The following is a 12,485-nucleotide window of genomic DNA, read 5'->3' as shown; positions in this document are numbered from 1 at the left end:
ACACATCATATAGTTCACCACTACACCGTCATATAGTCCACCACTACACCGTCATATAGTCCACCACTACACATCATATAGTCCACCACTACCCCGTCATATAGTCCACCACTACACCGTCATATATAGTTCACCACTACACCGTCATATAGTCCACCACTACACCATCATATAGTTCACCACTACACGTCATATAGTCCACCACTACCCCGTCATATAGTCCACCACTACACATCATATAGTTCACCACTACACGTCATATAGTCCACCACTACACCGTCATATAGTCCACCACTACACATCATATAGTCCACCACTACACGTCATATAGTCCACCACTACACCGTCATATAGTCCACCACTACACATCATATAGTCCACCACTACCCCGTCATATAGTCCACCACTACACCGTCATATATAGTTCACCACTACACCGTCATATAGTCCACCACTACACCGTCATATAGTTCACCACTACACCGTCATATAGTCCACCACTACACATCATATAGTTCACCACTACACCGTCATATAGTCCACCACTACACCATCATATAGTTCACCACTACACCGTCATATAGTCCACCACTACACTGTCATATTTCGGGGGCAGTGGCAGTCCTGCCTTGTTAGAGAAGTAAACATCAAACACAACACTGTCTGAGTCCTCTGAGAGAGCACACACACACACACACAAACACACACACATACACACACACACACACACACACACACACACCCTGCTTACATTTACAGTTCCAGAGACCCAGGCTTTCTATAGCTAGCACCTGCTCTAGACATGGTCAAAAAGAGAGGCGGGGACAGACAGTTGGACAGAGAGAGGGAGAGAGGGGAAGAGACAGACAGATGGACTAGACATGGAGACTGTGGCTCCTGCAGGTTTGTAGAAGGTGTCGGGGGTGGGGTGGAGTGTGATCCCTCCTCTTAGACTTATCATGTCTTGTGGAGAACAACTCGATCCAGCTCTCTCACCCTCACGACGAACTGCTCCTAACTCACGAGACAGGAAGAGCAGACTACCCTCCAGGAAGAAATCTGACAGCAATGGGTACTGAAGTAGTGTGTTTGTGTGTGGGTTGCATTAGTGTGTGTGCATGTGTCTGCATGTGTATGTGTGTTAACTGATTAGGGTTATAAGTCAAGCTATCTATCTGTCTGTCTGTCTCTGTCTGTCTGTCTGTCTGTCTGTCTGCAATTTATTTGTTGTAATTGCAGTTGTTTCCTAGTTTTCATGTAAAACCTCATTCTGACCAGAACTCACTAAACCACTTATGTTATGTTTGCTTAATGCAGAAAGACAATGTACCTGTCATGTAATGTCAGCTTAGATTCCCAGTTTCCTGGAAAACATTTAATAAACCGGTTTCTGAATAGTTCTGAAAAGTTGTTTTGTTTTGAAGCAGCAGCAGAAGTTGACATTAATTCAGAGGAGCAGGAAAGCCTCATAGTTGTACCTGTTTAAGGAAGGTAGCATGAGGTGCAATAATTTCTCTCTTTCTGACACTTGCTCCCTGCCCCCCTTCATGAGCAGGGTGGGGTTTCTGCTAAAAGTGGCCATGGCAGCAGTTGCATACTGTGAACTATTTCTGAAGTCTTGGTCTGCCCTCTCCCCCGATCCACCCATCCGAAGTACCAAACCACTCCACCCCTTTTTGAAAAGACAAATGAGAAAAGAGGTGCCAGAAAACAAAGCAAAAAAAATTGTGGATGAAGAAATTTAAGAAATTTTCCAGCCTTTCTGCCATTCTCCTGGCCACACACATTATCTCCTACCTTGGGCAGCGAGAGGATAGGAGTCATTTTTCATGGAGACACCGTAACCATCTCAAAGCAGAGAAAGAGAGACGCAGATGAGAATCTCGCTGTCAGCAAAACTGATATTAAAAGGAATGGGAGGCATGAATTATTGAGGAGTCTGAGAACTTATGAGCTATTATGGAACACCAAGTCTTTTTTGGGCTGGTGAAGTTGCTGTGAGCCCAAGTATCGGAAGGACCGCCATCTTAGATTACACTGTTCCAAACAGACAAATGATTCTGATCTATTTTCATCCACCAACAGTTTTAATGTTTATAGACAATACGGTTTTATTCATGTGTACACAATCTACCAGATGCAGCTCTAATAGATGCTTTGGTGAACTGGATCAGCCATATTGGATTAGGGTTGTAACTGAACTCTAGAGCAGATCTAGATGACTGGAGGTGGGTAGCAGGGTTAGAGAGTGTTTGCAGGAGTTGCAGTACAGCAGGTTGGCACTGGAGATGTGCCAGTCTACATGGCACAGACGCTTCAGGCCTTCATATCAAGAGCACAATAACCAATGATGGATATTTCATTAGGAGGTCCTTCTGTTGTGAATATATTGATATATTCATTATAAAACAATAAAATCACATTACAAAATTATAAAATCAGTAAAATTACATTAGAAAAGTCTAATAATTATAATAACATAATAAATTATATTATAAAATTATAACATAATAAATTATATTATAAAATTATAAAACTGTAAATAAACTTCATAAAGCCCTCGCCCAGGCACTGCAGCTTTACACACACACACACACACACACACACACACACACACACACACACACACACACACACACAAATACACACACACACACAAATACACACACAAATACACACACACACACACACACAAATACACACACATACACACACACTCACACAGACACATACACACACACACGCACACACACTCACACAGACACATACACACACACACGCACACACACTCACACAGACACACACACACACATACACACACACAGACACACACCACACAGACACACTCTCTCACACACACACACACACACACACACACACACACACACACACACACACACATACAGACACACACACAGACACACACACACACTGGTGTCTATAACCCTAGGGCACAGTCTCTCTGCCTTGTGCTTTCTAATACTCTCTTAACAGAGTGCAGCGGAGTTGAGACAAGCTCCTCTAGACCCCTGCAGAGTAAAACTTGTGTCCAGCAGGATTTCAGCACTTCCTGTCCCCACCACACCAGCTCCCAACACTTCCTGTCCCAACCACACTACCTCCCAACACTTCCTGTCCCAACCACACCACCTCCCAACACTTCCTGTCTCAATCACACCACCTCCCAACACTTCCTGTCCCCACCACACCACCTCCCAACACTTCCTGTCCCCACCACACCAGCTCCCAACACTTCCTGTCCCCACCACACCAGCTCCCAACACTTCCTGTCCCCACCACACCACCTCCCAACACTTCCTGTCTCAACCACACCACCTCCCAACACTTCCTGTCCCCACCACACCAGCTCCCAACACTTCCTGTCCCCACCACACCAGCTCCCAACACTTCATGTCCCCACCACACCCCCTCCCAACACTTCATGTCCCCACCACACAACCTCCCAACACTTCCTGTCCCCACCACACCACCTCCCAACACTTCCTGTCCCCACCACACCACCTCCCAACACTTCCTGTCCCCACCACACCAGCTCCCAACACTTCCTGTCCCCACCACACCACCTCCCAACACTTCCTGTCTCAACCACACCACCTCCCAACACTTCCTGTCCCCACCACACCACCTCCCAACACTTCCTGTCCCAACCACACCACCTCCCAACACTTCCTGTCCCCACCACACCACCTCCCAACACTTCCTGTCTCAACCACACTACCTCCCAACACTTCCTGTCCCCACCACACCACCTCCCAACACTTCCTGTCCCCACCACACCACCTCCCAACACTTCCTGTCCCAACCACACTACCTCCCAACACTTCCTGTCCCAACCACACTACCTCCCAACACTTCCTGTCCCCACCACACCACCTCCCAACACTTCCTGTCCCAACCACACCACCTCCCAACACTTCCTGTCCCCACCACACCACCTCCCAACACTTCCTGTCCCAACCACACCACCTCCCAACACTTCCTGTTCCAACCACACCACCACCCAACACTTCCTGTTTTAGGTCATATATGCTAAAATGGTTGAAATGGTTTCTGTTGAAGCAGAAGTTTTTATGATGCATGTGTTCCTAGCGGGAACATCAGACACACACACACACACACACACACACACACACACACACACACACACACACACACACACACACACACACACACACAAACATGTAGCTTATACTTTGTAGAGAGCAGGCAGCTGGGCAGCATGGCCTTATTACATTGGAGAGGGCGATCTCAAACATGCTCCACTTCCAGACCATTCAGTTCTGTTTGTGTCTCTCTCCCTCTTTCTCTCTCTCCCTGTTTTTGTCCCTCTCTCTCTCTCTCTCTCTCTCTCTCTCTCTCTCTTTCTCCCTCTCTTCCTGTCTCTCTTTCTCTCTGTCCCTGTCTCTCCTCTCTCTTGCTCCTTCTCCTCTTGTCTCCTTATATTGCATCCTTTATTTTTGCTTCTCTCTTTTTCTCTGTGTCCTCTCTCTTGCTTTCCGTCTTTCTTTCCACAGTCTTACAGCACGATATGCAAGTCCACAAGTTCACAGTGGAATAGGAGCTCCTCAAAAGAAAAACTCAAGGTACAGTACTGTGAATGTGCTTCCATTCTCTCTCTCTTTCTCACACATACATTTCACTTGCTATTCAACACAGGAATACACAGGAAAAATACCCTATGTTTGAAGTTGATTTATAGCATTGCTTAAACAGACTCTTAAAGTGGATGAATTGTTGGACAACTAGATCACAATAATGGCAGAGGCTGTGAGTGTTCCTCAGATGCACTCTGAGCAAGTCCCTTTCATACAGCTCTGCAGCAAGTTCTTACCTTTAGGGTCTTCAGATCTGGATTTAAAAAACATGCTAGATTTACCTCAGGTGTGAGAAAAGCATAGCTGTGTGTGTGTGTGTGTGTGTGTGTGTGTGTGTGTGTGTGTGTGTGTGTGTGTGTGTTTGAAATTAAACACATTGGTTTCAAATTATCAATAACTCTAAGGTCAAAGTGACTACGTAAGAATATCAGCTTTAATTGGAGGGTGTTATATTGTGGACTATAGTCCTCTCATTTCAGCAGACCACAAGTAATTGTTCAGTTGATGTGTTATGGCCAATAAAACAGGCAAGCCCAAGACTCACAAACCAGAATAATTGAAACCACTGGTTTCTTGAGTCTTGGTTCAAAACTCAAGAAGCAGATAATTTATAAAACCCTTTTTAAAAACGAACCTGGGAAAGGATGAGATGCACATGAATCTGCACCATTTAGTAAGGGAGATCTAGGGAGATGTATCTGAGGTGATGTATCTGAGGTGATGTATCTGATGAGATGTATCTGAGGTGATGTATCTGAGGTGATGTATCTGAGGTGATGTGTCTGATGTGATGTATCTGATGTGATGTATCTGATGTGATGTATCTGAGGTGATGTATCTGATGTGATGTGTCTGAGGTGATGTGTTTGAGGTGATGTGTCTGAGGTGATGTATCTGAGGTGATATGTCTGATGGTATGTATCTGAGGTGATGTATCTGAGGTAATGTATCTGAGGTGATGTATCTGAGGTGATGTATCTGAGGTGATGTATCTGAGGTGATGTGTCTGAGGTGATGTATCTGAGGTTATGTATCTGAGGTGATGTGTCTGAGGTGATGTGTCTGAGGTGATGTGTCTGAGGTGATGTATCTGAGGTGATGTGTCTGAGGTGATGTATCTGAGGTGATGTGTCTGAGGTGATGTATCTGAGGTGATGTATCTGATGTGATGTGTCTGATGGTATGTATCTGATCTGATGTATCTGATGTGTGACATGGATAACTTCTGGACTGGATGTCCTGCTTTTTTTGATGATGGGGCTCCCAACAACAACAAAATGATGAATTCTGAAGTGTTCAGGTGGATGAATTCTGAAGTGTTCAGGTGGATGAATAATGAAGTGTTCAGAAGTATTTTTCTTAGCTACTGAGGTCCATATAGCTGCCTCAGAACTCAGTGGATGACCCAGTGGAATGACCCAGTGGAAAACATATTTCTCTTGCAATAAGGGAGTTTCTTTGAAACAAAAAAGTGAAGTTTGAGGGAGTGTATGGGAGTGTGCGTGATGGTGTTTGTATAAATGTGTGTGTCTCTGCAGGAGGGTGTATATGTATGTGTGTGTGTGTGTGTGTTTATGTGAGAGTGGGAGGGAGTGTGAGAGGGTGTCTGTACGTGTGTGTATGTATGTATGTTTTACAACACATCACAAAGCAGCTTTACAATCGTATGGGTCCAGATCCCTAATGAGCAAGCCAAAGGCGACAGTGGTGAGGAAAAACTCCCTATGATGGTGGGGAGGACCAAGACTTAAAAAGGAACCCATCCTCCATTGGGCGGCCCATTAGCAGAAGTTTGTATTTATAGTTCAAATGTAGTTCTACAGTTATAGTTCTAATTCCAGGACGAGTAGTCACAGTCCCTTCAGTGCAGGTGGTGAGTCTCAGGTAGGAGCTAGCATCAGCATGTCCTCTTGCTGCAATGGCACATCCAACCACGGAGTGTGTGAAGGTATCTGTGCTTGTGTGTGTGTGTATGCATGCGAGAGTGTAAGAGAGTGTGTAGGCATGTGGGAGGGTGGCTGTGTACGTGTGTATGTATGTGAGATCGTGAGGGTGTTTGTGGGAGTGTGTGAGGGTGTTTGTGTATGTGTGTGTATGTATGTGGGAGTGCGTGAGGGTGTCTCATAACACACACACACACACTCACTCTGTCTGTCTCTCTCTCCCTTTGTCTTCCTCTCTTTCACTCTCTATGTGATGAGTGGGAGACTGAGGCAAACATACTGACATGATCTCCTGAGCTTTGACTTGTTTTAGATTACCCACCTCCCTGGAGAGCAACTCATGGTTTGTGTGCATATCGTGTTGAGGCAGGAATGAGAATGAGGTTGCCAGTGTTCTGATTTTTACGTTTGTGTCACTGCTAAACACATTTTAATAGGTTAAAGAACAATTTTATAACAAATATTTCAGCAGAAGTTGGTGATGATTCATACCTGTCTTTTTGACATACTAATGTAATCCTAAACTGCCAGGGTTAATGGAGATAACATCTCAGGTTTAGGGTGCCTGCAGTATTGGTAAAGCAGTAAGGAGGGAATAATGTTTCAGAGATTGCTTCATGTCCCAAATACAAATGATAAAATTCTTCTTTGTTTCCTTACATGCAGTTAATTTTGTGTGTGTGTGTGTGTGTGTTTGTCAAACATGTTTGTCTTAAGAAATGTTTTAGACTTACCACATTTAGGTGCACAGATACAGTCAGCATGGTGTTGTGTAAACAGTAATTTTGTGAGATTACTACTGTGAATGTGTTTCGGTTACTACAGTAATCCCTGTGACCAACACTGTGACAAATGTGTCTGCTCCACTTCCTTAAAATAGCTACTCCAAATGCTCTCATAACTGTTCTCAGAGTTGGCAGTATTAAAGACAGTCGTGTAGTACATAAGCAGCTAATACCAGAGCAGCACTTACATGATCATGTAGTTTAACATTAGACTTGAGGCAACTGCCTGAGTGGTGTGAGTGTGCGTGTGTGTATGTGTGTGTGCATGCGTGTGTCAGTTGGCTTTTCTTTACCTGTGACTTAGGACCAAAATTTTGATGATGATAAAATTCATGATGACATCATGTTATCCACAGATGTGTATGCTGGTGTGCGTGTGGATCGTTGCACACACATACACACACACATATACACACACACATACACACACACACACACACGCGCATACACACACACACACACGTACACACAGTTAATGTGGTTATACTTTTTTAATACATTTTTATTCACTGTGTGTATTTGTGTGCGTGTGTTTTGTGTGTGTGTGTTTTGTGTGTGTGTGTGTCAGGTTGCCTGGTCCCACTAGATCCCCCGCTGCAGGCAGCACTAAGAGTCCAGCAGCCTCAGCTAGTCTGAACAGGAGGAGCCAGAGCTTCAACAGCATCGACAAGAACAAACCACTGCAGTACGCTAGTGGCAATGAGAGAGGTGGACACACACACACATCCATACACACACACACACCAAACACACACACACACACCAAACACACACCAAACACACACACACACACACACACACACACACACATACACACACGCCCACATACACACACAAACACACACACACACACACACACACACACACACACACACACACACACACACCAAACACACACACACATACACACACGCCCACACACACACACACACACCTTTTTAAAAACCTTTTTTCCATGTAAAAAAAAAAACTATTAAAATGTTTCATTGCCCACTAGATGGTGCCACTGTTAAGGGACAAAAAAATTACTTCTTGACCAGTAAATTGTAGTACAGCACCATTTGGAAAATGCTGCTTACATCGCCTTTTCAGTCATGCGTACCTCCTCTGCACACTTTAGTATTTTCTCTGCTGTAGAATTCCCAACTCAGTGGAAATTGGCTAAGCATTCACAATCGGGCATGGCAGGTTAGAGCAGGACGATTGGACAGCACCACTAGAGTTAGGTGTGCTCACGGACTGAGATGCAGACCTACAGTAAAGTTAGGTGTGCTCACGGACTGAGATGCAGACCTACAGTAAAGTTAGGTGTGCTCACGGACTGAGATGCAGACTTACAGTAAAGTTAGGTGTGCTCACGGACTGAGATGCAGACCTACAGTAAAGTTAGGTGTGCTCACGGACTGAGATGCAGACCTACAGTAAAGTTAGGTGTGCTCACGAACTGAGATGCAGACCTACAGTAAAGTTAGGTGTGCTCACGGACTGAGATGCAGACCTACAGTAAAGTTAGGTGTGCTCACGGACTGAGATGCAGACCTACAGTAAAGTTAGGTGTGCTCACGGACTGAGATGCAGACCTACAGTAAAGTTAGGTGTGCTCACGGACTGAGATGCAGACCTACAGTAAAGTTAGGTGTGCTCAGGGACTGAGATGCAGACCTACAGTAAAGTTAGGTGTGCTCAGGGACCAGACATGTATAAAATATTAGAAACTTTTACTTGAGTAAAAGTACATGCACTCACTTTATCAAAAAAGTGACTTGAGTAGAAGTTGAAATGTTCTTTAAAAACTTTACTGGAAGTACAGAAGTATTCAGCATTTTTTGAACATTTTATACATTTTTGTATTGCAAGTAGTTTATTCTAAAATGTATTATTCAAGTACTGAAGAAAAAAAGTACAAGTATTGTGTTTTGTATTAATTTGTATATATCACTTACAAATCAAAGTGTAATGATTTCGAATTAGGAGACGGACACAATTGCTGGAAAGAGGTTGATTTATTGTTGGTAACAACTCGCAGCCTAACTGCGGACAGTGAGAGACTGGCGAGGCATAACAGACTCTCACACTGTTTGCACAAATAAACATATAGCGATAACATAAATCATAAATCAATAAACACACACAGGATCAAAGCTGCATATGCTAACGACATACATGGACAACAGAATGAAAGACTAAATAAACACGAGAAACACTAACCATAAATTACAAACAACCGGACGTGGAATATTAACTGAACATAAGAAAAACGGACTACCATTACCAGAGAAGCAACTGACATGAGGAAATGACAGGAGATGAAAAGAATTAAACAGACAGGAAACTCAACCACAATCGACTATGAAACAACACACGAGACTAGAAGGACACAGATCACAATAACTGAGGAAACAACTAACTATTAAGACACAAATACCAAAGAGTTTTAAACAGTCAGAGAACTAGACATGGATAAACGATACAGCGAACGTCTAGACTGGAATGACTGAACCTCGACAGTGAAGATACTCAGACAACAGGACCATGGAGAGATAGGTACTCGGTTTGGAGCAGAGAGCTTCAACATAACAGGGTTTAGTGGCGTGGTAACGGCACCTGAGAGTTACACAAAGACCTACAACGAAGGAATGATTGCACAGGGAATAAAACCCCAACTCATTACACGAACAAACCCAAAACAGCTGATGAAACTAATACTGGGCAGGGAATAAAACAGAGGGACGGACACTGGACAATTAAACAAAGACAAACAAAGTAAATGACAGTACGACACGGGAGGAGGGCAGAGTCAGACATTACACAAAGTCATAGACCACAAATACAAGTGTTCTGTATGTAAAAACAAGTAGCAACTTAAAAACTGGGCTTAACACTTCGTACACAAAAAACATAACCTATGTTATTGGTGTTGTATAAAGTATTAGAGACCCATACTTGAGTAAAAGTACAAGTACGCTATCAAAAAAGTGACTTGAGTAGAAGTTTATTCTAAAATTATTCTAAAATGTATTACTCAAGTATTTTTTTTTTTGATTATCAAAGTTTGATTATCAATTGTTTATATATATCAATTGCAAATCATATAATCATAATATATCATAATATATCAATTACAAATCAAAGATGTCAAAGACTACAAATACAAGTTTTCTGTATGTGCAAACAAGTAGCAACTTAAAAAACTGGGCTTAACACTTTGTACACAAAAAACAGATAACCTATGTCCCGCTATGTCGTAGGTTTGACGCAGAAGTACAAGTTTGCCTTCATTTAGCTGAGAAAACGAGGTGTATTTTGGACGTAAAATCCGTCCGTCGGATTCTAAGGGTGAGCCTACGGATTCTAAGGGTGAGCCTACCGCGATTGTGTCATTTTTGCAGCGCGGACCATTACGACAGTCACGACGTGTCAAGTGAACCTAGATAACGAAGCTCAAGTGTTCAGTGAAGGCAGCAGCAGAGTAAACGAGACGCGACCGGAGCATGCGCAGTTTTCTCATAAGACAGCCTGATCGCTTGACCCTTGACAGCGCCAGCGAACAAGTTTATAATTGTAACGAGTAACTAGACAGCACGTAAAAAATGTATCGGAGTAAAAGTATTAAACTGATGGAAAATATGTAGTGAAGTAAAAGTGGAAGTAGGAGAAAAAAACAATACTCCAGTAAAGTACAGATACAGCATTTTAGTATTTAAGTACAGTAGCGAAGTAGTTCTACTTCGTTACTATACAACTCTGGTGGTAGGTTTGACGCAGAAGTATAAGTTAGCCTTAATTTAGCTGAGAAAACAAGGTGTATTTTGGATGTAAAATCAAATCAAATCAAATATATTTGTATAGCGCTTTTCACAAAATATGTTGTCACAAAGTGCTTTACAGTATTTACTGTAATAGGAAGAAACCTTGGGAGAACCAAGACTCAAAAGGGAACCCATCCTCCATTGGGCGGCCCGTTAACACACAAATTACACAAAAACAAATTATACAGACTAATACACAAGTTACAAATAAATCACACAATCAGGCTAAGTATAAGGTAACTAGAATGAAAGTTCTGGGTGTTGATATTTTCAAAGTAAATGTCTTACTGTGCGTTCACACCAAAAGCGATAAAATCGCTCTCCGTCGCCGAGTTGCCAGCATCGCGTCGCATGGGGGCGTGTCCAACATCACGCCGGCATGCAGCACGTGACAGATATGCAAATCACGTTTTTAAAGCAGGACGCAGTATTTATTTTAATCTATTGATTACAGGACACACGATTATAAATGAGTGCGTGTATAAAACATAGTGTGTGTATAAAACACATATAGTATATAAACCTAAAATGTTTATGTATTTTTTTTACTTTTTACCCCAAACCCGAAGATCAAACAGGAATTTAAAAAATCATAACCAATAATAGGGTATACGCTAATTTATTGCAGATGTTTTTTAATAAATGAACAGTATTCCCTCCAAAAATAAACATTTTGTACTGTAAATAAACAGGGACAGGGTAAATAAACAGGGTAAAGTGCGGGACATCCAGAGACAGCCACTATTAATCTCTCCTCCATTTTGCAATCAGAACAAATAATCAGTAGGAACCAAAGTCAGAGGTGCGGTTTCGGAGGAGGGTGCAAACATACTTTCTGATTGGTAGTCGCCGCCCCGCGTCACTGCTCATTTGCATAAAGTTGAGCCAAGCTCAACTTGTTCGCGTCGCTCGAATCGCTCACTTCGCGTCGCGCCGCGTCGCTGGGTGTCGCTCACTCTCATTGAAAATGAATGACTTCCGGTCGCCGTGTCGCTCTCATCGCTTTCGGTGTGAACGCACAGTTATGATGAACACCAGGTTTTCATTCCGGAATCTAACTGGCAGCCAATGTATTGATGATAGTACGGGACTAATGTGATAAAATTTTTTAGTTTTCGTTAAAACTCGCGCTGCTGCGTTCTGAACAAGCTAGAGTTTGTTTATCGATTTACCAGAACATCCAGCTAGAAGACTATTGCAATAATCTAGGCGAGAGGATATGAATGCATGGATTAGCTTTTCCGCATCACTAGTATTTAATATATTTCTAATTTTAGCAATGTTGCGTAAGTGAAAGAACGCTACCCTAGTTATATTATTAATGTGTGTATC

General features: G+C 42.9%; 1 protein-coding gene across 13 annotated transcripts in view; it reads left to right on the top strand.

Annotated features, from left to right (window-relative positions):
• Window positions 1-12,485, top strand: part of nav3 (neuron navigator 3) — a 373,704-nt gene that overhangs the window by 242,142 nt on the left and 119,077 nt on the right. For 10 of the 13 annotated variants that reach the window (XM_076989743.1, XM_076989738.1, XM_076989739.1 and 7 more), the window contains 2 exons: window positions 4,536-4,604; window positions 7,913-8,052. In XM_076989743.1, the coding sequence (XP_076845858.1) occupies window positions 4,536-4,604; window positions 7,913-8,052 (209 nt within the window). Of the gene's footprint in view, window positions 1-142; window positions 1,073-4,535; window positions 4,605-7,912; window positions 8,053-12,485 lie in introns of those variants that run through there. The other 3 variants (XM_076989740.1, XM_076989747.1, XM_076989745.1) reach the window with 2 other exon arrangements.

This window comes from Brachyhypopomus gauderio, unplaced genomic scaffold (assembly GCF_052324685.1).
Source record: "Brachyhypopomus gauderio isolate BG-103 unplaced genomic scaffold, BGAUD_0.2 sc70, whole genome shotgun sequence".
NCBI lineage: Eukaryota > Metazoa > Chordata > Actinopteri > Gymnotiformes > Hypopomidae > Brachyhypopomus > Brachyhypopomus gauderio.
The sequence above is the reverse complement of the archived record's forward strand: the minus strand, read 5'-3'. Positions and strand labels throughout refer to the sequence as shown.